The following is a 27412-nucleotide window of genomic DNA, read 5'->3' on the forward strand; positions in this document are numbered from 1 at the left end:
TCCCTGCATTTTTCAATAAGCACCCCAGTTGCATATGAAAATTAAATAGGGCTGGGAAATAATTACTTGGGCCATCACTCGAGTTTGCAGTTACACGTGACATCTCTCATTCCTGTACTCACAGCCAAAAGGGAAAGGATGGTTTGGTGTAACTATTTTATAGTGAGTTTTAAATCTGACCCATTTCTACCATAAGCACTTTCAAACAATCAGAACCCAACATTTCCCAAAGTATCTTCTGAGGTACCCCGGTTCTGTGAGGTGCTTCCCAATAAACGGGTTCCATGGTGAAATACTTGGAGGAAGCATTGCATTCTTACTCTGGATGAAAGTTGCACACCATGAAGTGAAGAAACTCATTTAATATTGTCTCGCCCTGCTTTGGTCCCCTTTTTCATGCAACACCTATGTATGCTAGTTGTGCAGAATATGTTTTGCAGAAACACTGGTTTATCACTCATTGGAGGTGGCGGAATCAAGTTCCCAAGGATTGGCTTCTACCTCCTCTGTCCCTGCTTACAAGCAGATCCTCAGTGGGCCCCACATGCCACATCCCTGTGGGAGTTTGGTTTGGACTGGTGCAGTAGCAAGGCTGCCATTCTGGAGAACGAACTGCCACGAAAACAGAAGCCATGGAGAATTCATTTGGTCGAGGGTATTGCTGGTCTGGATGCCAGTCCATGGTCTGCTGATTAAAACTGAGAACGGCACTGGGTCCCCGGGGATGTGCAGCCTGAGTGTTTCCTCAGGGCCGAGGCCGGGCTCATTCCTCTGGCTCTCACCCCACGGTGAGCTCTCTCTCTTCCACATCTTTGAAGAGTGGCAGCTTGAGATCAAGAAAGAGCATCTTCCAGTCAGAGGACAAAGAGAGCCAAAGAGGTTAAAAAGGACAAGCCAGCACACCCCAGGAGGGCCTTGGCCTGTCTCCTGCTGTGCGTTTCTCCCTCAGAGAGTCCCCTGGGCAGGCTAGAGCCCCAGGTATTCAGCCAGGAACACGGCCAGGATGCGGCTCAGGTTGTGTACTGTGGGGGGGTGCAGGTTGGCCTCGGAGTCGTTGGACGTGTGCCAGACAGAGGGGAAGGGCGTGGAGATGAGGTGGAGCACAGGAACTCCTGCAGGACAAAAGGGAGACACAGGCCCAGGTGTGGCCCCCAGCTGACTCAGGAGCCCAGGCCCATGCCTGGGGAACTCCACCTTCTCTCCCCCGACCCCCATTGTGCCACTTGAAGAACTCTAAACAATTATTTTAAGTGTGTGAGGGTACATGTTCATTTTTAAAAAACACATCCAGTATATTCGTAACACAAATCAGAAAAACTCAAAACTTCATGGTTTATGAAAAGACTAGAAGAAGATCTGAACACTTGCTAGTGCTGGGCACTGGTCCAAGGTCTTTACATTCAGTCCCTTCAGCAACTCTTGAGATGGAAGGCCGTTAATTATCTCCATTTTACAGATGAGGAAATTGAGACACAAAGAAGTTAAGCAATTTGCCACCAGTCCCCAAGTCTAGGAAGGGGCCAGGTTTTCTACCTGTGGCCCCCTGCCCCCCAATTCCCACAGCAGGTACCTCGGCGGAGGAAGGGGATGTGGTCGTCTTCCACTGAGCCAGGGGGCTCCCCAGTCTGGAAGTACATCACTTCCCAAGGATGAGACTGCAGTAGGTTCAGACGGTGCAGGCGCTTCTCTGGAGGCGGTGGAGATTAGAAAGCAGAAGGTCAGCCCCTCAAGGGTCAAAGGTTCCCCTGCTCACAGATCAGAGGAGGGCAGGAGGCCTGGGGGTAAACCACTGGTCATGCCAATAAGGATGAATGTTAGTTAGTTCATCATTCTGGGGTAATGTTAGTTACCCCAGACTGCAGGCTGACTATGTTCCCGGTCTCATTTAATCCCTTCGAGTCTAAGGCAGACATCCCCGTAATTAGCATCATGCCCATTTTATAGATGGGAAACTGAGGCTCAGAGAGAGGAAGGCACTTGCCCAAGCTGAAACAGCTGGTAAGAAGGAAAGCCAGAATCTGAACCCAGGGCTCTCTGACCCTAGAACTCCTGTCTGTAATCACTTCACTTGACTGCTGTGGGATCTTTTGTGTTTCTCCTCCAGTGCTTTAGGGAGAGGATAGGGAGGTGGAGGGAAAGCTGGATGGCCCCTCAAGAGACCAGGTGCTTGGCCCTCCCTCCAGCATCCCAGGTGGGTGGCTGCCTACACCTTCACCCTTACCAATGCTCCTGAGCCGATGGAACCAGCGGGCTGTGCGAGGGAAGTGACTGTAGAAGGTTGGGTTGGGGGCTCCCAGGAGATCAAGAAGCATAAAGAGCTCCTAGGGAGAGAAGCCAGGACTGAGCAGCTCGGTGGGATGCTGCCAACCTCATGCCCACCTCCTCCCACCTCACCGGCACCCAGCAGGGCCCTGGTCTTACAATAGCCTGGATCCTGGTGGAGCCCGGGCTGTGGGGTGTAGATTCCATGAGCTGGGCCAGGTGCCGGGAGCCGTAAAGCGAGTCCTTGGGTCCCCACTCCTTCAGTGCCTCTTCACCATCCAGGAAGAGCAGCTGCAAGGTCACTGGGGCTGCCTGTGGGGGCCAGTGGTCAGGGCCAGCTCAATGCCAGTCCGCCACCTCAACTAACCCACATTTCCTGCCTGTTTGCACAGCTGACTAGGGCAAACAGTCTCCTCACTTGTAGAACCTGCTAGCCAAGAGTACAGACTGCCTGGATTTAAATCCTGGCTGGGTTGCTCAGTAGCCAAGCAGTCGTGGGTCAGTTACTAAGCTCTCAAAACATCGACTTCCTTATGTAGAAATGGGGTTAATTACCACTTCTCATAGGGTAGGATTTGAACCCGGGTCCTAAGACAGCGTGGGCTTCCCTGGTGGCTGAGTGCTAAAGAATCTGCCTGCTAATGCAGGAGACGTGGGAAATGCAGGTTCGATCCCTGGGCTGGGAAGATCCCCTGGAGAAGGAAATGACAACCCTTACTCTAGTATTCTTGCCTGAAAAACCCCATGGACAAGAAAGCCTGGCCGGCTACAGTCCATGGGGTTGGGAGGAGTAGGACACGACTTAGCCGCTGAATGACAACAACAATAAAACAGACTAGGACAGTGCCTGATGCACTGTAACTAAATAAGTAACTAAATAAGGATTAGCTCTGATTGTAAGAGCTATTCTTCAAGTTCATTTGGCAAAAGAGACAGACCTACAAATAAATAATTATACAAACAATGAAATGAAGTTGGGCAAATGCTTCTAAGAATAACAGGGTCCTGAAAGGTCCTCCAAGGGGGTGGAGGATAACCTGGCCTAGGGAATATGTTGGGTCTGCTGGGAAGGGATGTTTGCACTGAGGCTGAGGAGGACCTGGCCTGGCAAAATGGAGCAGAGGGAAGTGTTCCCTGGTGAGGAAGCAGCATGGACCAGGACTGGGGACAGAGAAGGGGCCAGAGAGGTTTGAGAAGAGGCCCTAGGGCCCAGCAAGGCCCAGGGAGCTTGGGCTCTGTTACAAGGGCACTGGGGTTTCAGCCATGGAAGGGATCTGAGCAGGACAGAGGCATGAGGTGTTTCCATTCATTCCATACATTCTTATTGATATCCCACTTTATGCCAGGCAGTATTCTGGGCAGTATTCAGGGAATACAACAGGAAATAAACACAGCCAAGGGCCCACCTATCTGAAGCTTATTCGAGCTGGGGAGACAGACAAACAAATCAACCTAAAGCCCCATGAGGCATGGGATAGTGACAAGGAGCTATTTTATGGTGGCTGAGAAGGTCTCTTTGAGGAGGTGACATCAGAGTGGACCCCTGAATGAAGGGTGGGAGCCAGTCAGGAAGGTATCTGAGAAAAGCACATTGTAGGCAGAGCAAACAGCAAGTGCAAACGCCCTGAGGTTGAGAGTGAGGTCCACAGAGGAGGTGGGAGGCTAGCATGGAGTGAGTAAGGGATGAGGGGTGGGAGAGGAGACCAGAGAGATGAGAGGGCACACCTCATGGGCTAAGAGAAGGACTCTGGCTTATTCATGGAATGATGTGGGAGCCATGGGAGGGTTTTAGGTAGAGAAGGGACAGAATCTGACATTCAGGAAACGGAAAGACCCCTGGACTCTGGTGTGGAGTGGAAGAAGATAAGATCAGGCAAGGGAGAGTGGCGGTATGGACCAAGGAAGAGACATCCCTCACTCACCCACCCCCACCCTACCCCTGCTCTCCTTACCCTCTCCTTGGCTTTGCCCAGCTCCTGGTCGAGGGCCTGGGCCAGCTCCAGTAGCAGGGCGCAAGGTACCGCCGAATCCGTGGCCCCCACAAAGGGGGCTGAGCCAGATGGGAAGAGCTTGGAGTCATAATGGCAGGCAAGGGTAAGGTGGCGGACAGCCCCTGGGTCCAGCGTGGCCACCACATTGCCGAAGTCCAATGGCCCCAGAGGTGTGGAGGCAGTGAAGGGGTCTAGTTCTATATGCCAGCCTGCTGAAAGTGTCCGCAGCGTAGCCTCCAGGAACTAGTGGCAATAGAGAGGAGGGAGGGTGGGTGGGGACTGGGGAGAAGGTCAGAAGAAGGGCCATGTGACCTGAACCATGCTGAGCAGTCAGGTTGACCCACCAATCCTACTTTGGTTGAATTGTTCCCTTGAGGCACTTCTGAGTACCTACTAAGTGCCAGGCATGGAGTGCCCCTATCTCTTGAAGCCCAAATTAATCACAGCTCACTCTGCCATAGCACTCACTCTGTGCCCAGTCCTTGTTCTAGGAACCCCTATGGAGTGGGGAGTGACAATGGTTCCATTTTGCAGATGATGAAACTGAGGCACAGAGAAGATGAAATTAGTTCAAGGTCATACCAAGTGGCTGAGGTGGATTTAAAGTCAGGCAGTGTTCAAATGACTCTCAATGCCTTCTGGGGAGCAATATAGAGCTCTGAAGCCAACCCATTTGGGTTGAAACCCTAGGCATACCATTTATTAGCTGTGGGATTTGGGTAAAATGCCTAACTATTTGGGTGTCAGTTTCCTCATCTACACAATGAATATCAGATTGGTACCCACCTCACTGGGCTCATAGGGCTGTTGCTGATGCCTATGAGATTTGGGGGGGGGGCGCAGTATAGAGCGCAGTGGTCTGGTGGTTAGCAGGATAGGGCTCCTATTAGCTCCAGGCAGACCCCCAGCTCTGCCACTTGGGCAGGATGCCTATTTCCTATTCATTGATGGGCTGTGGGGTCAGGGGTTAGAAGTGGGGTCCTTTTACCTTTCTGACTTGGAGATTGCCCGGGCTGCCCGGAGTCCGCACAACCAGCAGAGGGCGCAGGAAAGTGTTCCAGAGACGGTGAGGGTCCAGTTGCCCGACTACCCTCCGCACCCGAGCTTCGGGGAGGCTTCCGATCAAAGGGCCCTGAGGAAGCAGGTAGGGAAGAGAAGAACAGAGCGTGAAAACGACCCCCATTCCAACCATATCCTGGAGGCTGCCCTCCCTAGGAAGGCAGGGGAGGCTGCCCTCCTCTTCCTAGTCGCAGCCTCCAGCATCAGAGGTTTCTAGGAGAAATCCCAGACTCGGTTAAAGTCCCTCCAAACCCATCCTGCCCGGCCCACGGCAATCCTGATGGGGGAAATCTAGGCCCAGCGAGAGGAAGGGACTCTTCCAAATAGTTGACTTTAGGATTAGAACCCAGAACTCCCAGTCTTACTACTCTAGGCTCTCTTACGGGGTAACCGCTATTACAAAACAAGCCCGAAGCCTCATCGCATTGGAAAGGGGTATGCGCTCTAAGAACGGAGACGGCGCCACCTGCACAAAGCCACGTCAACCCACCCTAGGGTCTTCCCCATGAGACTCTGGGGAAGGGGAGGCAAGGAGTAAGGGCTTCCGCAGTGCGTGTCCCCGCCCGTCCTCACCCGTAGCTCCCGGCCCAGCTGCAGCTCTTCAGTCTGGCTATGCCAGCTGCTCCAAATGGTATAGAACACCGAGGCTACCGTCAGAGCCAGCAGCAGCAGGGGCAACAGCTGTGCCCGCGGTAGCAGGCGGCGCTTGGGCGGTGAGGGACGCTCCAAAAGGCCGCGTTCCCCGAGCCGGAGCCGGGGCCGCCCGCGGCCCCCGGAACGCATGGCAGCTTCGCCCTGAAACCGGTCGGAGACGGCGGATAGAGTTTAGGCCCAGCCAAGTCCCGCCCCGTTAAATAAGCCGGACCAATGAGCAACAAGAGCGGCTGCACCATCCGCCCTCCCGCGAGCAATAAAGCCAATGGGACTTTCGTCCTGAGGACGCGGCTCCTTGCCTCCGGGGAGCTTTGGAGGTTGGTTCCCCCGGGTTGCACAACCGAAAAGGGAGAGCGTAAGAAGTAGGCGCCGCCTCAGCGCAGGAGAGGAAGCCAATGAGAAACGTTTGATCACAGAAAACATTAGCCTTACTGGGCGCAAATCCACGCAGCTCCCGGATGGACCCTCTCCCGGGTCCAGAAAAATCAATATACACGTAAATCAACAGTCCCCGAAGGAAAAGGGGAGGTGCTCATCCCTGAAGCGAGGAGCGGATTGGCTTCGCGAAAGCCGCGCCCCCAAAGGCGGAGCGGGCGGGCATTTGGAAAGGGCTAGTATTTCCCTCCTTCAACCTATGCGGTTCTACAACAAAATGGTTTGAATCAGTCCCGCCTTCTTTTCGTCTCCAAGGTCGTGAATATCTGCCCAGGGCTGTCTTGAATGGTGGCTTGGAGGCTAAGGCTTCTACTCGACAGCCTCCGCCGAGGGCGGAGATCGCTGTAGCAACAGGCCACGCCCCACTCGATGGTTGGGTTTGCGCAGGAGCGCACGGAAGTGGGCTGCAGGAAGAGGAAGTTCCGCCTCTGGCTCTCTGTTCGGAAGGCACACCGCGAAGGAGACGGTAGAGACTTGAGAACGCGGTCACCATCACCATCATGTGAGGCCGAGCTGGGTTTGGGTGGCGGGAGTGGGGTTGAGGGTGTAAGTTTGGCCGCTTACTGGTTGAAGGGGGTAGGCAGAAATGGGGGCGGAAGCAAACATTTGGGGGTAAAGTGGCGTATCTTTCTACTGATGAGTTGCGAAGGGACGTGGGGCCCTGGACGGATCCTAACATCGGGAGAGGGGACAAGAGGGGACAGCTTTATCAGATAACAGGCTGGGCTTTCCCAAATAAGCAATCTTACTGAAGTGAATTTTAAGAGGAAGCGTTTTTACGAATAAAAACCTGGGAGATGGGGAGTACGGGCTTGTAGGAAAAGCGGTGTTAAGGTAAGAGGCTTATATGGATACTTTGAACTGGAGACGATTGGCTTTTCGATCACATCCGCGATTTGTACGGATAACGAGTTATGGGGATGATTTTACGTATGTATTCATTTAACAATTACTTATTGAGTGCTTGTGTATCAGGCTGCTTTAGACACACAGTTTGCATCAGTGAATTATCCCACTCTCCCCAAGGAAAAAAAATCCTCTTCTACATTTTACGGGATGGGAAGAGGCAGGCAGGAGACGTGCTGGTAATAAATACGTAAATTCTAGGATGTGTTAGGGCATAGGGTTATGAATAAAGAAATAACAGAGCAGGGTAAAACAGTGTGGAATGTCACTTCTGAGAGACAGGACACATAAAGGAGGCCACACTTGAGCAAAAACCTGAAGGAAGTGAGAAAGCAAACCACAAAGATACCTGGGGAGGTACCTAGGCAAAGGGAAAGGCGAATAGAGGGGCCCAAGAAGGTTTGCCTAATATCTTCAAGAACCACTGAAGAGGCTATTGTGCCTGGAACAGAGTGAAAGTAAAAGCTGGATTTTACTTTTTTGCTCTGAGAGAGGAACCATGAGAGGATTTTGAAGAGTGAGATGATACATAACTTGAGTCTTGACACCACCCCTGAGACTGCTCTGTGGAGCGCAAACTGTTGGGGAGCGCAGGTGGAGGCAAGGAGACGAGTAAGACTCTAGGAAAGAGATGATGGAGGTTTAAGCCAAGGTAAGGAATTCAGATCCTGATAGGTTTTAGCGGCAGATGACAGGATTTGCTGACAGATTGAATGTAAGATGTGAGAGAAGGAAGAGTCAAGTTGACAGTAGGGTCGTTTTTGCTCAAAGAACCAGAAGGATGGAGTCGCCATTGACAGAGATGAGGAAGGCTGTGGATAGTATAAGTTGGGGTTACGAGGGGTCTGGAGTTCAGTCTAGGACGTGCGAGGGTTGGAAATACCATTAGGCATCCAAGTGGTGATACCAAGAGAGAGGACTAAGTAGGAAGAGAGGGATATGTGTCGGGGAGACACCGAGGGAGAGGCCATGAGCACCCAGGCTCTGGGCCTTCTCACCTATGGGTTCCATACTTGTCTTCTCAGGAGTCTCCTCAACAAGCCCAAGAGTGAGATGACCCCAGAGGAGCTGCAGAAGCGGGAGGAGGAGGAGTTTAACACGGGGCCACTCTCTGTGCTCACGCAATCAGTCAAAAACAACACTCAAGTGCTCATCAACTGCCGTAACAACAAGAAGCTCCTGGGCCGCGTGAAGGCCTTCGACAGGTGAGCGCCGGGGTCTGGGGAGGTGTTCTGTCCAGGCCTCAGTTTCCTTACCTGTGAAATATGTGCCATAATAATATCTCTCAGGACAGTCGTGAGGCCGCAGTAGTACTATGTATGAAAAGCACTTGGCTCAGTACCTAACACATGATAAATGCTCAGTAAACGTATGCAGCCTTTAGTTAGCATTTGGGAAGTGCTTTCCTCACAGATTACTGTATAGCAAGATACAGAGCTTTCCTAATGTTTTTCTTTTCTTTCACTCAGTTATATTTCCCTATATCCTCCTATCCCTTTGCGTGCATGCATGAGGTGTAAGTTGCTTTAGTTGTGTCTGAATCTGTGCAACCCAATGGACTGTGGCCCACCAGGGTTCTCTGTCCATGGGATTCTCCAGACAAGAATTTAATTTTTCTTCATAGCTCTTACTACCATCTGACAATATATTACAGGTGTCTTTGTTTACCTGCTTTGTGTTCTTCTCCCTTCACTAGCCTGCAGACCCCATGAAGACAGGGCTCTTATCTGTTTCTTTTTTCATTGCTCTAATCATTGCAAACGTTTGTTGACTGAGCCATTCCACCCTGTCATCACACATGCCCATAACAAGAATACTGTGTTGATTCACTTAGTTTTCACAACATCCCTAGGAGGCAGGCACCATGAATGTCCCCCTTTTAGAGAAGAGGAAACTGAGAAGGGTGAAGTCCTTTGCCTGGGCCTTGAAGCCCTGGCCATCCCCATTCCCGGAGGCGGTGCCGCCCAGAGGAAGGGTCAGGACACACCCCTCGCTCATTTCCCCTGCCTCCCCGTCCCCACCAGGCACTGCAACATGGTGCTGGAGAACGTGAAGGAAATGTGGACAGAGGTCCCCAAGAGCGGCAAGGGCAAGAAGAAGTCCAAGCCAGTCAACAAGGACCGCTACATCTCCAAGATGTTCCTGCGCGGGGACTCTGTCATCGTGGTCCTGAGGAACCCGCTCATCGCTGGCAAGTAGGGGCCTCCTCCCTGCTGTCAGAACTTGCCCCTGGTTTTGCGAAAAGCTGCCCTCTGTACTTGAAATAATAAAATCGTGTGTTTTTTCTAGTGGCCTCTGCCTGTTCCCAGGGCCTAGTGAACGGAGCAGACCCCAGAGGAGGGTGGGAGGATGTGGGGCCGAGCATGGGCTCAGGCCTCTGAGCAGGTGAAGAGGCCCAGTCTCTGCCCCTTGCAGGCCTTAATTTTCCCATCTTAGGCAGAGAGAGCTCTTGCAGTCTTTTGTGTTTTAACTTTTTTCACTCTTTTTTCCCCCATTTGTTCAAACAATCTGTGCCCAGCCCTGTGTTACCATGCTGGGGACACAGCAGGGCCCAGAAGAGCCCCCAACCTGCCCTCACTGAGCAGAGGTTAGAGCAGTTAGTACTGATGGCATTTGTAGCTGACACCTGCTGAGCTGTGAGGGTGCCAGGCCCCTGGCTTCGTGCTGTTCCTACATCTCTACACCTCTGAGCAGGCACTGTGGTCTGCCACCTCCAATTCCAGGGGCAGGGGCTGAGGCAGAGTGGTGATGGATCCTCCCCAGGTGAATCCAGCCCGAAAGTGGTGATGCCATGATTCAAACCCCTGCTGCTCCTGAGCCAGTGGCTTAACCCCTGAACTCTGCTGCCCTCAGATCACAGCTTCATGACCCCTGAGAGAAATTCTCTGACAAACAGAGAGAGGTGAAGGTGGGAAAGGAGGTCCTGGCTTATTGTGGGTGGATTCAGGGAAATGCCTGTCTTTCTCTGAAGCATATCCATTATGTTCCTCCCACCTGCATCTCTCTCTGTGTTCTCCAGATAGGGCCAAGTGCCAGGCTGGTGCAGTTCCCAGGCATGAGGTCAGGCTCCAAGGAGATGTCTGAACACTGAGCTATGGAAGGCACTGCCTGAGTTATCCCAAGAGCCCATCAGCAACAGAGCTGAGGACCCTGCAGTAGAAGAAGGCCTGACACATGCAGGGCGATGGCTGTGAGGTTATAAGGGCGCACGTTCACTGAGCAGTTCATGTCTAATTAGAACCCCCATCTGAGGGGTAGATACCAGAGCCATCCCGCTTTATCGATGAGACAGCTGAGGCCCAGAGAGGGCAAGTGACTTGCCCAGGATCGCTCAGGAAACAATGGAGCCGAATTCAAACCCAGCGAGCCAGACCCTGTGACTGGGAGGGGGCAGGATGGAGCCATGATATGCTAGTCTGTAAATCGAGGGGGAACGGTGCTGCCGCAGAAACCTTCCCCCTGGATTTGGTGATTGTTTGGAGCCTGGGCTAGCACAAGCCCTGGGGTCACAGTCCTGGGTTTGAGTCCCAGTCCCACATCCCTCCTGTCTTCCCCAGGAAGTAGCAGGTCCTTTCCCTGCTTTGCCAGGCTGACAGCAAAGATTCTAGCCTAGGGCTAGAACTGATGACCCTGCCTGTCATTAATCATCTCTTTATCCAACCACTTGCCCAAATAGCTTCTAATCCCCTCTTCCAGTTCAGTGAGTGAAAGTAAAAACAGGTTGCAGGAAACGCACTAGGCAAACCGGCCAAGTGTGTTCCATGCACCAATGAGATACTCTTAGGAACTTCAGGCCACCGTAGGATATCAGTGTGATCATTTCTATTTTTCCAAAGTGAACCTGAGGCACAGGGAGGTTAGGAATTTTCCCCAAGTCACACAGCGAATTAGTAGCCAATCTAAGATTTGAACCAGGCTGGTTCCTGCAACTTTAGTATTCCTCCACCATCTTTCTAGAGAAGCAGCTTTCAGAAAATGTTTGGTCCGTGGACTTACCTGATGGGTCCAGTGGTTAAGAGTCTGCCTGCCAATGCAGGGACACTTGCATTGTGTCTGAACCTAAGATGGGTTCTATCCCTGCTCTGGGAAGATTCTGAAACTATTGAAGCCCACCACTGCTGAGAAACCTGTGCGCCTAGAGCCCATGCTTTGCAACAAGCAAAACCACTGCAGTGAGGAGACCACATACCGCAACTAGAGAAAGCCTGCATGCAGCAACGACCCAGCACAGTCACAAGTTAACTAGTTAATTTTTTAAAAAAAAGAAAATGATCGGCACACACACAATTTTAATCGTACACACTGCAAATAGTTTAAATAGCAGATCACAGGCATGGAGAATGTTGGCAGCATGGTGTCCATGATCTCTTGGTGACTCTTGGATCTCTTGAAGTTAGGCAGCACTGCTCTCCAGGGGGTGCAAGGCCACCGCCGCCACCTGGCCACACAGCCTGCCCTCCCCGCCGTCATCTCCCTTATGGCCTGGCCAAGAAGATTTCCCCACCCCGAAAACAACTATTTTCTCATGCTTTATTTACAAGGACCCAGTCCTCAGGCCGCCACCTTCCCAAAACCCACAAGAGGGGCCCAGGAGGGCCACATGCTTCAAAGATTCAGCGGCTGTGAGCCATATCTGTCCAGGCAGCTGGGGACCCCAAGGAAGCGAATCAACAACACCCAGGCGCTAACTGAATCTAAGTGTGTGTCTGTGGTGGGGAGCAATTTAGGAGTGAGAGTCGTGTGTGTGTGTGTGTGTGTGTGTATATATATACGTGGCCCAGCCGCACTGAGGCTGCTAGCTTCCCCTCTAAATCTCATAGTTCCCAGGGGCCGCTGAAAAGGGTGGGTATGTCTCCAGGTGGCAGTGGGCCTGGCCTCTCGATGTAGATTTCAGCTCTGATGGCCTGCCGTGAAATCACTTGTTTCTACCTACACACAGAATCCTCTCCGGACCCCAGTGCCCACTCACATTTCTATCTCTAACCTCTCCTGTGGGCTTTAGACCCTTACTCCCAACTTAACAAGTCCAGAGAGCACTCTTGGTACTCCCCACCTCAAACCCCATCTCCCTCTCTCTTTCCTGTCTCCATGCCAAACTGAGAAGTCATCCCTGGCGTCTCTCCTTCTTGAGCAAATCCTCTCGGTTCTACCTTTAAACTAGCTTTAGAATCCAACCATTTCACACCCTATGTGGCTGCCATCCCAGTCCTGCTTACATCACCTCCCACCATTTTCAGACTCCTGACTGGGCTCCCAGCTGCCCCAATAGCCCCTAATAATCCATCCCCCCAAAGGGCAGATAGAGGGGTCTGTTTAACACCTTAGCCTATCCCATTAGAAGACGCTCCAAAGAATCTTCCATGAACTTGGAATTAAATGCCCACTCTTCTGTCCCCACCTACTTCTCTCTCCCCATCTGTGGGCTCTGACTCATTCCACTCCAGCCTCGCAGGTCACCTCTCTCTTCCTCAGACACAGCCAAACTCCTTCTTGCTCCAGGGCCTTTGGAGGTGTTCTTCCTTCTGCCTTAAAACCTCGCCTGCCAATTCTTTGCAAAGCTGTCTCCTTCACCTCTTGGGCATGACTTCAAAGTCACTTCATCAGAGATGCCTTGGACCACACTAGGTCCCCTTCTAACTTTTCTTCCTAAGCCGTTCCACAGTGTATATGGTATAATTTGGTTTGTCCTCACCGTCTATTTCCCCCACTCAGTTGTGATCTCTAGAACAGGGGCTTTTTCTGTCTCGTTCCCCGCCCCCAGCCCCAAACCCCCGCCATTTCCCCAGCGCCCTCCAAGCCAAGCCTGGTACACAGCAGGCGCTCAATAAATACATGCTAACTGAATGGACCCAACAATCCCGCTGCCTAGCAGTAACTTTCTAAGACGTGGTTGGCCTCACCCCCAGGACCTGGGAGGGTCCTCGAGCACAGAGGGCGGCCGGCGGCGACCTGGTCCGGGCCGGAGCCGGAGGGCAGGGTCCGGAAGGCGGGCTCGGGGCGCTGGCGCGGCTCCTCGCCGAGGCTGTGGCGCAGGCGGCAGCGGTGCCAGCCCCGGCGGATCTCCGACTGCACCTGAAACCGGACGGCGCTCAGAGGCGGCGGCGCGCGCGCCATTCCCTGAGCGGCCGGCAGAGGGCGCGGGCGGCGGGCCGGGGCTCTCCCTACCTCCTTGTTGATGAAGCAGTAGAGGACGCTGACCAGGAAGCCCTGCCACGGGAGGAGTGGGGGTTAAACTGCGAGCAGGGCAGGGTTATGAACACCCCTTAATTGAGCTCTGACCCTTTACAGGCCCAAACCACCTCGCCTGTCGCCACATTGGTCCTAGATTATTCCAGTCACCCTCTCCCTGGCTCCTGACTACCCCCTCCCCTTGCCCTAGCCAATTTGCAGAGCCATCAGGGCTGGAGATTAAGAACAGGTGACCCCAGAGGTAGATGCCCTGGATGTGATCACAGCTTCCCACTTTCTTCCCCGCTTAGGCAAACTGCTTAACCCTGCTTAACTCTGGGCCTCAGTTTCTTCATCCGGAAAACGGAACAATAATACAGTGGTGGTGCTGCGATTTAAGGTATTATTAATATGCAAGAAGCTCTAGTGCATGGCATATAGTTGAACCTTTTTCTAAATCTTGTCATAAGTTACTACATGATATATAACATTTATTTATTTGACTGTGCTGCAGAGCTTGAGGGATGTTAGTTCCCAGACCAGGGATGGAACCTGGGCCCTCGACAGTGAAAGTGCTGAGTCCTAACCACTGTACTGCCAAGAAATTCCCTGATAATAAACTTTAATAGGCACGTCCAAAAAATTAATTTTGAAATTATTTTTAAAAATTAGTTTTATATTTATAACAATTTAGAAATTTAAATACATATAAAATATATTTATAATTAATAAAGTAATTGATATATTAATGCAAGACAAGGGCTTCCCTAGTGGCTCAGATGGTAAAGAATCTGCCTGCAATGCAGGAGACCCAGGTTCAATCCCTGGTACGGGAAGATCCCCTGGAGAAGGGAATGGCTACGCACTTCAGTATTCTTGCCTGGAGAATTCCAAGGACAGAGGAGCCTGGCAAAGTTGGACATGACTGACTAAGCATGCAGTAAGATATTACTTATCTTATTATCACTTTCTACAATCCCATTAAAATCCAACTCTGATCACATCTCTTTGCTCCCGTGGCTCCCAACTTACTCAGAGGAAAAGCCAAAGGTCCTCGCTAGGCCCAAGGATATACCCAGGTACCTCACCTCTGTCCTATCCCCCCCACCCCCTGCTTCAGGCATACTGGCCGTGAGAGTGCCATCATGATCGGTACTCTCTCCCACCTCAGGGATCTTGCACTTGGCATTTCTCTTCCTGGAACACTTACCCCAAATAATTTCCTGGTTCATTCCCTCATCTTCTTTGGATGTCTGCTCTAGTGTCTTTTCGGCAAGGCCTTCCCTGACCCCTGTCCGTAATCCCATTCTTCTTTGTCATCTCTATTTTCTTGCCTTCCCATCCCTCCCTCCTTTAGGCACATCTCACCATGTGACATCCTGTGCATTTTACTTATATAGCATCTTTAACATCTGTCTCTCCCACTAAAGGATAGGGACCATTGGGTTGGCCATATCCCTGTAGTAAGCCTGGAAAAGTGCTTGGTATATAGTAAGTGTTCAATAAATTTTTGCTGAATTGATAAATGAACAGCCTTATAAAGTGAAGCTAGTATTGCCCCCACCTTAGAGATGGGAAAACTGAGGCCCAACAAGGTAAAGGAGGATGGAGACTAGGGTAGGACAAGCACAGGCAGCGTTGACCTTAAATTTCAGTGGACATCTCCTTCCATTTGGCGCGTTAGGCACTTCATATGCTTCATCTTTTCCCTGGCCCTGAGGTGAAGGCCACAGAGCTGGGAAGTGAGGATCCAGACTTGGCCCCAGCCCTGGCTGATCTCAAAGCCCTCGATCTTAACCAGGAGGCAGTGCTTCTGCTGCCGGGTCTCCCGCCTTCTCCCTGCTTCCCCAGTCAGAATTGTGGAATGAATAAACAAAATCCCATCTTCGCAGCCCATTCTGAGCCTGCACCAGAGTATGACTGTAACCCTCGTGCTTCTCTGAGTAGGAGGACCTGAACTCAAAGGGTGTAGCTCCTGTACCCCGCTTAGGCACCTGGAAAGAACTGAGAAAGATCTCAAAGCCGAGCTTGGCCAAGCGCAGGGCACCCCGGGCCTGTTCTTCAGTCACGGGAGCAAACACCACCTCGTGTACGCCCAGCAGGGGCACCAGGGTCAGCGTGGAGCGAGCCAGCCTGCGGGTAGAGGGTGGCAGTGGTCCCGGGGTCCTGAGCCCCACTTCTTGCCCCTGGTCATCTTCCCCTCCGTCCCCACCTCAGTCGGTAGTCCGGGCAGCGCATCTGTCGCGTCCTCAGCTTTGACACGAGGATGCCAAGGATGCGGATAAAGATGAGAAAATTAATCTGCGGGGGGTGGCGGGGTGGGGGGGAGAGAGAGAGACTGAGCCAGTTCCCCGCCACCTTGGCTTCCCAGGATGGGAAATTCTTGAGACCAGCCTGGAGGCGATGGGACCGGCCATACCAAGATTGTTAGGAGAATAGGGGTTCTTATGATCCACCAAATGGCTTTAATATCGTTCCGCTCCCAGCACCTGGAGGAGGGGGCATAGAGCTGAGACCGACTAAAAAACCTTAGACTCACCGAATTAAGCAGTTAACCTCCCCCACCTTCCTTAACGCCACACTCACATTTCCCTAAAGCCCCTGCTACTATTTAGGCCCAGCTCTCATCCCCCCTCTTGCAGTAGTCCTGGAACCCATCTTCCTAAGCGACGGGTTCCTTGAGACACCCTTCCAGGCTCCTAGAGGCATTTAGAACCTCCCCACGTTTCCGTCTCACCCCGCCCACGCCCCTCCAAGCCCCGCCCACTTCCCCAGACCCGCCCCAGACCCCGCGACTCACTGCGTGTTCTCGAACAGGTACCTGACGATCACCCAAGGAATGACGAAAACCGTGGGGGCCCCTGTGCAGACCCCAACCCCCGCCCCCCACCCCGCCGCAGCTGTCAGAGCGCGCACGGGCTCTGCCTGGCCCAAGACCCGCGGAATTCCCCCGCCGGGAAGGGGAGGCGGAGAATCCTAGAGAGGGGAGGAGACACCCTCAGGTAGACCAGCTGGGTAATTTGCGGGAGGGGAAGCGCGCTGGGCAGGGCAGGGGACAGGGTCGGGGCTCACCCCAGCCGAGGAGCATGTAGCAGCGGAAGTGGCCCTCCTCGGAGCCTCCCACGAGCACGAGGAGACTGTGCAGGTAGATGCCTTCCACCAGCAGCCACGTGTAGTTGGCACCCACGCAGTACTGGGTCATGATCTGGGCCATGCGACAGGCAGCTAGGGCCTAGGGGGTGGCCAGACACGGGGAGGGGACAGTCAGGGTCCCCTCCAAGCCCATCTCTTGTCATCCCTTGACATCAAATATTCTCTTCCCATTCCGTATCATCAAAAGATGATATAGCTATCCTCTCCTCACTCACTCTGTTCTCTTTCCCTACATGAACTCTCCCACTCTAACCTCTTTAAAGATTGGTATCTTCCCTGGAAGCTCAGCTGGTAAGGAATCTGCCTGCAATGCAGGAGACCCTGGTTCGATTCCTGAGTCGGGAAGATCCCCTGGAGAAGGGATCGGTTACCCACTCCAGTATTCTGACCTGGAGAATTTCATGAGTTCCCCCCAGATTCCCCTGAATATGGATTCTCCCACCCCATCTCCTAAGAATTCAACTGCTCCACCTCTCAAAAGGTTTCTCTCATCACCCACCAGCACATGGACTCTCCCACTCCCTTTGCTTTCAACAAAAGCCCAACTTGCTGCCAGACAGGTTTTCTCCCCACCCACCCCTAGGCTCTAGTCTCTCCCACCTTGTCTCCCTGGAACAAATTGGTATCTACCAAATCCCCCCACCGGTTAGTTTCTCCCATCCTGCCAACTTCTGTCTCCTCTCGCCTGTAGCAGGGGTCTCTCTTATTGGGGCAAAAGTCCAGTGATGGGTGAGATACTGAGAGAAAGGGAATGGAAATGTTCCAGTAGAGGAGACAATGGGATGAGAGAGTTCAGTGATGTGGGAGTCTGAGTAGGGAGGGTCTAGAGAGATTAACAGTTGATAGAATTGTTGTTCTTTTTCTGTTTCCTTGCTAAGTATTGTGAGTCTTTTGTGACCCCATGGACTGTAGCCCACCAGGCTCTTCTGTCTGTCCATGGGATTTCCCAGGGAAGAACACTGCTGTGGGTTGCCATTTCCTTCTCCAGGGGATATTCCCGACCCAGGGATCGAACCCATGTCTCCTGCATTGGTAGACAGGTTCTTCACCACTGAACCACCAGGGAAGCCCGGTTGAAAGGGTGAAAGTTGTTCAGTCGTGTCTGAGTCTTTGCGACCCCGAAGACTATACAGTCCATGGAATTCTCCAGGCCAGAATACTGGAGTGAGTGGCCTTTCCCTTCTCCAGGGGGTCTTCCCAACCCAAGGATCGAATCCAGGTCTCCTGCATTGCAGGCAGATTCTTTACCGTCTGAGCCACAGGGGAAGCCCGTTGATAGGATAGGAACTAGTAAATGGAATGGGAACCCTCTGACCCTACCAGAGGAGGCAGAATCTCAATTTGAGAAAGAGAGGGATGTTGCTCACCTGGTTCCACAAGGTAAGGACCTGATCCCCAGGGTAGGGGACAGGGGGAGGAAGCAGACGGTCTCTGGTGAGGATGGCAGCTGCCCGCAGCATGAAAGACGTGAACAGGTTGATGTGGATGTAGTTGCGAGTGCAGCGCAGCCGCCTGGGGGATTTTAAAGGCAGTCTGGGGGCCTGTCCTTTGCCACACAGAGTCCCTTAAACTACGTCCCAATCCTCCCCACAGAACCACCTTTGGATACTTGTTGCCGGTGGAGCCTGACTACCCCATCTTTCTGGGAAAACTGAAGCCCAATCTCTGCTGCTTCAGTTCAGGGTTGGGGGGTCCCACCTGAAGGTACTCAAGATGAGCAAGGCGAACAGCAGTGTGGCAAGAGACAGGGAGTAGCCCACGGTGTACACAACCTGCAGCCGTTCCAAGGTCAGCCTTTGGTCCTGTGGGTGGAGGTGGGGAAAGAGGACACAGAACTAGAGCTCATCTCCTACAAGCCACAACTGCTGAGCCCGGAATGAAAAGCATGCATGCTGCAACTAAGACTAGACCCTGCTCGCCGCAACTAGAGAAAGCCTACACAAAGCAATGAAGACCCGGTGCAGCCAAAAATTACTGAATAAATTTTAAAAAGAAATAGAGCTCAACTCTTGCCCTTGGGCCATAAAGGAGCTGCTCTTTGTTCCTACTCGCACCCCAATTTTCTTTTGGGGATCTATCAACCTTTTTTTGAGTGGGGCATTCCATCACTCAACTCCAGGGCTGGGCATGTGACCAACGAATCAAAGCATCCTATTTAACACTACACTACACACACACACACACACACACACACACACACACACACACACACACACGCAGAGTGATTACTCAAGGGCAGGTATGCTACTCAAATCAGGCCAATGATGGTCAGTCCTGGGACATTAAGTTGGAGCTATTGGGAAAAAAGCTCAGTCTGTCTATAGCATTGCTTGCAGGTGGAATGTGAGCCTGGTACCGATGGGGGCCACCTTTTCCACCCCATGAAAAAGAAGAGGACACCATCATAGAGAAAAACAGAAGTACAATATGATGAGAGAGATTCCCAACTACATCATTTTAGCACCTAGATCCAGCTGTACCTGAAGCTGTAGCCTTATAATTGTCAATCACAAAAGCCAATATCTTTTTCTTTCTCCTTCAAGCAAGGAGTTGAATTTCTATCACTTGGAACCCAGAATCCTGAATGGTACAAGGGGTTTCAGGCTCTGTCTGAGGCTGCTGCTTTTCTACTGCTGCCTGGAAATCATACCCTGATATTTCTCCTTTTCTTACCTGAAAAACCCCATTTTTCTCTGGGTTTTCACACTGAGAATGGTCTCTCCAAGGTCCCCATTGGCCATCACTGCCACATTGGCGGAGGACAAAACCTTTAGCCACTGAGGGGAAACAAGGGAGGGAATCAGAGACACACAGAAAGAGATGGAGACAGAAAGATGAACTGAGACAAAGGCAGAGAGAGAGATCCGGTGATGATGATGATAAACCCTAATATAGTATTTTACAGGTACTAATTTAATATTCATAACAAGCCTATGAACTTGTCATAAACATCAATTCACAAATGAACTGAGACATAAAGAAATTTCATTGGAAAAGACTGATGCTGGGAAAGATTGAAGGCAGGAGGAGAAGGGAACGACAGAGGTTGAGATGATTGGGTGGCATCACTGACTCAATGGACATGAGTGTGAGCAAACTCTGGGAGAGAGTGAAGGACAGAGGAGCCTGGCATGCTGCAGTCCATGGGGTCACAAAGAGTCGGACACAACGGAGCAGTTGAACAACAACCCCAGGTCACACTGCTAGTTAGGCAAGGAAGACCAAGATGTGTAGAGACAGACTCATGAAAAAGAGAGAAAATAACCTGGTGGTCGTCAGAGAAATACAGAGACAGAGGAGGGACGTTATGTGGCAGGACACACAGACGGAGACACCCAGCCAAAGAGGACCAGGGATGCTGTGGGGGAGTGGCGTCTGGGCCCAGGGTTAGGAGGGAGATCTTTGTGTCAGAGGTGGGCCTGGGGTCCACCCGGCAGCTCACCGTGGCCGTGCCAGGGCAGATACCAAGGGCAGGACGCACGGGCAGTGGCGTTGGGTGCAGTGTAGTCCCAGCAGACGTACATATCGAAGGACCCGTTACAGGTGAGGCCTGAGGGGGCGTGAAGGCCAGAGTTCGGACAGACCTGCTGTAACTCGAGACCAAGGAGTCTCTGCCCTGCACACACAAGCCCCGAGCCAAGCCCCGCCCACCTGGAGTGGTCGCGCCCCTGCTCCTTCGTAGCTCCTCCCACCAGCCCCGAGGCCCCGCCCATCTTTCGAGCCTTACTCTGGGCTCCTCCCACCAAGCAAGTTCCCGGGGCAGATGCTTCCCAGTCTGCAAGGCCCTTCCTAGACTCCACCCCAAACCCCGCCCCCTTCGCCGTCCACTTTAGGTCCCACCCACCGAGTGTAAGCCCCGCCCAAGACCCCTCCCCTTTCAAGCTTCATCTCTGGCGTCTCCCACGTGGCCCACTTTTACCCCAGACCCCCAGACTTCTCTATCAGGCCTCGGCGGCGTGTCAGTCCCAAGCCGGCCTCAAGCCCATCCCTCAGCCCCAGCCCTTCCCTTGCCCCCAGTCCTCCACTTCTGTCACACCTGCTGGGGGCTCCGAGGCCTCCAGGGTCTCCTGGCACTCCCTGCGGTACCGCTCCCAGCGCTGGTACAGCTCTCCCGCCGTCTGCCCCTCAGAGTCTGCCTACAAAAAGAGAGAAGGGAGGACCACCCCCCCACCACCGCGGCCCGCGCCCCGACCCCAGCTCCCAGGCAGCAAGATCCCCGAGGGCCAGAGACACCCTAGAGGGACTTGGAGCTGCTGTCCTGTTTTGGTCAGGCGTCTTGGGTGGCTTAGAAACCTCTTTTAAGTCTTGAGGGGTGCCTAGAAACCACCAGGGGAGTTGCTGTGGGGAACTAAAAACCTTCAAGAAAATTAGGAGACGGAGGTGGCTGGAAATTATCAGGAGGATTTGCGGGGGGTGGGGGGTGGGGGAAGAAGAAAGAACTAGAAACAACCATCAAAACTTGAATCTGGGCAGGTGGGCAGACTTGAAACAATCTTCCCAGTGGGATACGACTTAAAACCGGCCCCAACATCCCTCCAAGCCTTGAGCTCCTTGGCTCCTCTGGTTCTCACCTCCGCGCTCCGGAGCAGCGGCTCCCACAGCAAGAGCAGAAGCAGCAGCCACCAGGGTGGACAGTTGGGCATTGTGTGGGCAGCAGGGCATGGGGAACGAAGGGTCCGGTCACGCAAGGGCAGCCAGGTCTGGGGATCCGAGGCAGAATCAGGAGCCTCTGCCTCCTCTCCCAGCCCCAGCGCCCTCCGCTCAGGGAGTCGCGTACCCCGGAGACGGCGCCCCGCACAACTATGAATGATGATTTGGGGCCAGGTTGGGGGGGTGAGTCTTGAGGAGTGGGCGGAGACCGATCTCCAACACCTGATTCCCCGGCCCGCCCCCCGGCTGTTGCTGGGGCAGCGGTGATGGAAGCGGGGTGTTTGCAGAGGGTGCGGTTGCCTTAGAGTTGCACTGGACGGAAGCTCCAGGGTCACCCACAGCCTAGACCTAGAGACTCGGGGGAACCTGGGGACCACCTTGGAGAGGAGGACACGTAGCTCAAAGTGATTCTTGGACTTCCCACTCTCCCAGCTGAAAGGGTCTTCAAATCACGGATAGTTACCCGACCTTATCAAACTTTCCCGGCTGTGGATAAAACCCAGAGTTAATGGGACAATGGCTCTCCTTAGGGACTAGAAAGGTGAGAGGCCCAGATGCTTGGAAACCAGTCTACCCCCCAACACCCCACATCCGGCACCATGCAGGGAAAGGAGGAAACAGGAGGATCTCGGTTGGAGCCCCAGAAACACACACGAGTCAGAAATGCTTGAGACGAACATAGAAACTGAGACAGAGAGACAGACAGAATGAGACACGGCAAGAGGCCAGAGACCAAGAGGCAGAGGAAGACAGAGACAAAAATGTGGGCTAGGAGACAGAGAGGAGATAGAGACGTAGAGAGACACAGAGAATGGGGGGAAGAGACAGAGATAGAGAACTAGCAGCTAAACAGAGATTTGCCATGTGGAGACAGAGATACAGAGAGATAGATAGGACATAGACCGTGGGCACAGAGAAGCTGAGACAAAGGCACAGAGCAAGAGGGATCCAGAGACATGAAGGGACATAGGGGCAGAGGAATGGCTAAGATGGGGGAGACCTCACCTGTTCCCAGCTCTCCTCTCAATCACTTGCTTCTGATGCTGTCGCCTCCACGGCCTCGCCTGGGCTCCACAGGAGGTGACAGCCTGGGGTAGGGGTAGGGGGCGGGGCCAGGGCGGGCCAAGGAACAGGAGCAGGGAGCTGGGGCAGAGACCTGGCGCAGAGGGCCAGTCATCTGTGAGTATCGCAGCCACTCAGGGTCACGTGGGGGAGCACAGTCACACAGTCAGCATCCTGAGGACCCCCCTCCCAGGGCGCACAGCCTCTCACGTCGTCCCACCTGTCCCATCCAGCCACCACACGCGGGGCCACACACACAGTGTCACACACGGTCCCATGCACCGAGCTGCAGAGGGGCATGGCACAGGGTCTTACATACTGTGCCTCACCAAACGTGTTCTTCATATTCATTCACAGTCCCCCAATCCAGCGTCACACCCCGTGAGCCAAAGGTTCTCCACCACAGGTTGACAGTCATCCACAGGGACACACAGCCACACACTCTGGACATGGACTCCTCCACTCGCACAGCAACACAATTACAGCTTCCTACAGTTCCCATGGTACTGTGTCCACCATACATATGTTCACGCCATCATTAAATCACATCACAAATACTGTCTGTCTCCCCCCAGTGGCCTGAGTGCCCCCATGAGGACAGGCCCAAGGCATCTGTCACCACTGGGTCCCCAGTGTCACTCAGCACAAGTTGGGGCATAGAGCAGAGGCTGTTGATGACGTAAAGGCAAACAGTTATATGTGATTGTCATACAATCCTTTAATGAGTCTGAAAGTTATATATACAATATTACACAATTCCACTCATTAACATGCTCATACAATGTCTCACACACTTCACATAATTACTGACAGAGTCCACAGTCACATTCCAACAACACATGTTCCCCAAGTGTCACTAAGGCACACCCTCCCATGAGCTCCGGATGTTACATTGTCATCCTCAGTCACGCCCAGTGCTAAGACATACAACTCTCCATCACAGCCTCACTTGCACTCACAAGTTCTGTACAGCCACCCGCAGTCACATAGTTGTGCACCGGATTGCACACGATCCTCCTACCACCATGCAAGAACCCACAGCCTCACGTGGTCTCCCGGTCACAGTCACCACTGAATCACACACCTCCTCAGAGTCTCCACTTCCAACCTCTTCCTTTGCCCTAAAATATGGAAAATTTTTGGTTTAGAAACTGAATCCCGGCTCTCAGCGCTCACTTCCCCCTTGAATGCAAACCACCAATTCCTGCACATTAATCATACTAGTAACATTCATGAGCACACACTCCCCGGGGAGCTGGAAGATAAATGGGACAGAGGTGAGTCTGCCCATTTTGCAGAGGAGAAACTGAGGTCCATAGGCTCCAGGAAGGGCAGAGAGTAAGGAGTGGCATGAGATCCAGCACTAGAGGCTGGAAGGAGACCAGTCTGGGGGAGGGGGAGTGACATGGGGGCTCCTGGCTTCCTGACCTCCAGCTGGCCTCCCTGCTCTCTGCCCCACATTCCTGGCGCCCTCTGGGTCCTGGGAAAGGCTCGGTTCATGGAGTGGAGAGAAGAGGAGTCTGAGAATGCCCGGCACCTCGGCACCTTGGGAAGAGGCTGGGGTTGGGAGGGAGCCTCTCCTTGGTCCCAAGAGGGTCTGGGGTCACTTGCTGGGATGGGAAGGTGGGGGGAGGCTGAAAAGTGGGAGGAGAGAGACTGGGGTTGGGAGGGGGAAGCAGGGGACAGGAACTGAGGTGGTGAGAGAGACAGGAAAAGAAATCAAGGATCAAGAAAGAGCAGAGACAGGAAGAGGCAGAGATGAGGGAGACCAGGAGAAAGAGACAGAAAGAATGAATCAAGAGAGACAGAGAAGTAGAGAGCAATACACAAAAAGAGAGAGACAGAAAGAGAGAAAAAATCAGGGAAGACAAAATGGACCAAGAAAGGGAGAGAAAAAGAAGAGATACAAACTGAGAGATGGAGACTTTAAGAGATGGAGATGAGGTGGGTGGAGGGAGGGAGAGCCTGAAAGATGGGCCCTGAGGAGAGACAACCAGGACAGGAGCCTGGGGATGAGCAGGCTTGTCCCTCCCTCATCAGTCCCTCTGGGCAGAAGAGAGCGCTCGGTCTGGGGTGGGCGTGGAGGACAGGAGGAGGGATGTCTGGGTCCCCAACTGGCCCCCTGCTCATCTCAGCCCTCCTGGGGGCTTTTACAGTCTCCCAGGGCCTGGGGAGGAGGCAACAGGGCCACAGGGGTAGCCACACGGGCCCTCTCCAGTCCCCACGCTCAGGGCTTCTGGAAGCTGCAGGCAGAGAAGCGGCCATGCCCTCTCCCCTTGCCCTTCGTCCCTCTCCATGCCCCCTTCAGTCCCCTTGATCCGAATCTCTTCTTCCTCCTTTCCTCCAAGCCTGAGTGCTGTTTTTCCATCTTCCTCCCTTGTTGGCTGGGCTGGCTTCTCTCTTCTCTTCCCTCCGGATTCCCTTCTGCCCCCTCCTCATTTCTCTTGCTCGCTCCATCCTCTAGCTCAGTCTCTTCTTGCCTGTCGTGAAGCTTTCTCCTTTCTCATCCCTCTTTTCCCATTGCCTCTCAGGGTGTCTGTCTGTTTCCCTTTCTCCATGTCCCCTGGTCCCAGGTCTCCAGGCTGTTGTTCCCTCCACCCTAGCCATGACCAGGAAGTGTCCCCCCCCACCTCAGCATGCTGTGGTGGGGAGGGATTTGTGGGGGGCCTATGCCTCCCCCCATGGGGCTGCCCGGCTAAGAAGAGCCTGCGGGGAGCAAGCGGGGGCCTGGAGTGCCGGCAGATGGTGCAGGAGAAATGAGGCAGAGAGAGATGGGGAGAGGGGGGGCCCCATAGGGACTGAGGCCAGAAATGGGAGGCTGAGATGGCCCCCTGAGATTCAGGACTGCAGAGAGACAAGGCCTGAAAGACAGAAACCCAGAGAGAGACACACACATGCACAAACACACGCGCACAAACAGAGATTCAGAGTGTCAGAGACAGAGACTGAGACTGAGAAAGACACAGCTGAAAATATAGAGATCCTTAGAGAGAAGGAGGGACAGAGATTCAAAGAGAGACCTAGGAGTGACACAGGATCCGGTGAGACACAAGCAGACAGTGCTCCAGAGATGGGGGTGCACGGAGAGAGAAAGATTGACAGAGAGGACCCCGAGAAAAATGGGAACCCAGAGACAGAGATCCAGAGCTGAGGGCCTCGAGAGACCAGCACAAAAAACAAAAAACATGGGACCCGAGAGGGAGACAAAGACCCAAAGAGAGACCGAGGCATAGAGACAGAATAAATACCTAGAGAGACACAGAGAGGTGGAGAGATACAGAGATGGAGACCCAAAGACAGAAAGCAAAAGGACAGAGAGAGAGACTCAGAGGGATGAGAGCAGAGGTATCCAGAGAGATAATCAGAGACGGAGACCGTCCAGAGAGAGAGCGGAGGGTGGGGGAGAAAGATATGGAACGCAGATAAGCAGGGATGGGATAAACTCCCCAAGACTCAGTCAGGTAGAGGTGAGACAGAGATGACGCCTGGCTCCCCTCACCCTCTTCCAGGAAGCAAGGTGCTCCCCCTGACCCTGCCTCTCCTCCCCCCTCCCTTGTCCCACGCCCCGCAGCACGTCCCCAGTCTCCATAGCAACCTTCCCAGATCCTGAGGGCAAATATTGTCCTGGACAGAATCAGCCGGACTGTGTTGACATAATCTCTTGCTGGTGGGGTAGGGGCTCCAGGGAACCAAGAGGCCAGGATCGGTGTGTGTGTTGGGAGGTGGAGCAGGAAAGCAGAGGGGCTCTCAGCTGGGGCCCGGAAGACAACTTCAACCTCTCCACACCTCCGCATCGAGGTGCGGTTTTCCCCGCCCTGGGAGATTCAAACCTGAAGTCCCGGCTGCCCCCTGGTGGTGGTGCGTGAGCCGTCAAGCCCATTTTCTGGCTTCACGGAAAGGAGGCTGACAGAGGCATTTTCCTCCCGGTTATTTATTAATTTTTTATTTTATTTTGGGTGCGCGGGGCTTCCGGGATCTTATTTTCCCGACCACGAATTGAACCTGGGCTCTCGGCAGTGAAAGTGAGGAGGGAATTCCCCGTCCTGATTTTTAGAATCTGGCTCCCCCCCCCCCGCCAGCCTCTTTTCTGATCCAGTTCGCTTCTGGCCCCTCCGTTCTGCTGCCCCAGTCATGTCCTTCTTCCTTCCATCCATCCCCCGCACCTCGACCTCCTCAGGGCAGCCAGGCTGTAAGAGTGGTCCTGCTAAAGCACAAACCTGCCGCGGTCCCTCCCCTGCTCAGAACCTGCCATGGCTCCCCAGTGCCCTCAAGAGAAGAAAGCTCAGGTTCCTCTCCACAGCCTTCCAGGCCTTTGCTGAGCTCTCCAGCCCTCTCTCCATCACGTCCCAACTCTTCAGACTCTTTCTCACCCCCTCTAACCTCAGTTCCAGCAGTTTTCTCTGCCTCAAATACCTCCACCCAATTTCGATTGAGTCTTCCAAGCTCACCTCAAAATTAGCTCATTCATTCAACAAATAATGATTTCCTCTCCTGGATCGTGAGCTCTGAGAACGCATGGCTGGGGCTGTCTCAATCACTACTGAGTCCCCAGCATCTCCCAAAACCGGTTCGGCAAAGAGCTGGGTTTGGTTTACTTTACTGGGTACTTGTTTTTTATTTTTCTTTTTTTGGCCATGCTGTGAAGGGTGTGGGATCTTTATTCCCCGACCAGGGGTCAAACCTGAAGCTCAGAGTCTTAACTACTTTACTAGCATAAAGAGGTTCCTTCATTGGGTACTTGTTATATATCAGGCTCTGGACTTGAAAATGCTGGGGACCCGCATGGCCAAGATAGCTCTTGCCCTGCCCTCAAGGAGTTCCCAGCCCCGGCATAGACCTAAACAGACTAACAGAAGGAGTGGTAGAAAGAGAAACAGGAAGAAAGTAAGAGTTGGAACGGCAGAGGAATAAAAAGATGCTGAGAGAGAAAAAAAACACAGCCCAAAATCAGAAGTAGTAGTACTGCTAATACTACTGTTGTTGAATCGCTCAGTCGTGTCCCACTCTTTGAGAACCCATGGACTGCAGCATGCCAGGCTTCCCTGTCCTTTACTATAACCCAGAATTTGCTC

General features: G+C 53.1%; 3 protein-coding genes across 6 annotated transcripts; 1 reads left to right on the forward strand and 2 right to left on the reverse strand.

Moving 5' to 3' along the window:
- Positions 1-342: 342 nt before the first annotated feature.
- QPCTL (glutaminyl-peptide cyclotransferase like) lies at positions 343-6115 on the reverse strand. 2 transcript variants are annotated; one of them, XM_081515668.1, is made up of 7 exons: positions 5886-6115; positions 5242-5385; positions 4215-4496; positions 2422-2574; positions 2222-2321; positions 1571-1687; positions 343-1112 (listed from the first exon to the last, which is right to left on the reverse strand). In XM_081515668.1, the coding sequence occupies exons 1-7, from the start codon at positions 6093-6095 to the stop codon at positions 967-969; spliced, it is 1152 nt and encodes a 383-aa protein (XP_081371794.1). In that variant the 5' UTR covers positions 6096-6115; the 3' UTR covers positions 343-966. The 2 variants fall into 2 exon arrangements, with proteins under 2 accessions (XP_081371794.1, XP_081371795.1); XM_081515669.1 differs by lacking the exon at positions 4215-4496.
- Positions 6116-6831: 716 nt separating this feature from the next.
- Positions 6832-9598, forward strand: SNRPD2 (small nuclear ribonucleoprotein D2 polypeptide). Of its 2 annotated transcripts, none has more exons than XM_081515671.1 (3): positions 6832-7959; positions 8333-8512; positions 9332-9598. In XM_081515671.1, the coding sequence occupies exons 2-3, from the start codon at positions 8361-8363 to the stop codon at positions 9504-9506; spliced, it is 327 nt and encodes a 108-aa protein (XP_081371797.1). In that variant the 5' UTR covers positions 6832-7959; positions 8333-8360; the 3' UTR covers positions 9507-9598. The 2 variants fall into 2 exon arrangements, with proteins under 2 accessions (XP_081371797.1, XP_081371796.1); XM_081515670.1 differs by having other exon boundaries at positions 6832-6903.
- Positions 9599-11821: 2223 nt separating this feature from the next.
- GIPR (gastric inhibitory polypeptide receptor) lies at positions 11822-23451 on the reverse strand. Of its 2 annotated transcripts, none has more exons than XM_081509383.1 (14): positions 22284-23451; positions 21200-21764; positions 20665-20764; positions 20071-20178; positions 19302-19405; positions 18327-18430; positions 17996-18140; positions 16548-16707; positions 16276-16336; positions 15895-15964; positions 15688-15776; positions 15470-15529; positions 13473-13514; positions 11822-13379 (listed from the first exon to the last, which is right to left on the reverse strand). In XM_081509383.1, the coding sequence occupies exons 2-14, from the start codon at positions 21269-21271 to the stop codon at positions 13187-13189; spliced, it is 1308 nt and encodes a 435-aa protein (XP_081365509.1). In that variant the 5' UTR covers positions 21272-21764; positions 22284-23451; the 3' UTR covers positions 11822-13186. The 2 variants fall into 2 exon arrangements, with proteins under 2 accessions (XP_081365509.1, XP_081365508.1); XM_081509382.1 differs by having other exon boundaries at positions 13173-13379; positions 15470-15608; positions 22284-23440.
- Between the last annotated feature and the right edge of the window lie 3961 nt (positions 23452-27412).

Source organism: Giraffa tippelskirchi, chromosome 7 (assembly GCF_054371585.1).
Source record: "Giraffa tippelskirchi isolate mGirTip1 chromosome 7, T2T-mGirTip1v1.2.pri, whole genome shotgun sequence".
In the NCBI taxonomy this organism is placed as follows: Eukaryota; Metazoa; Chordata; class Mammalia; order Artiodactyla; family Giraffidae; genus Giraffa; species Giraffa tippelskirchi.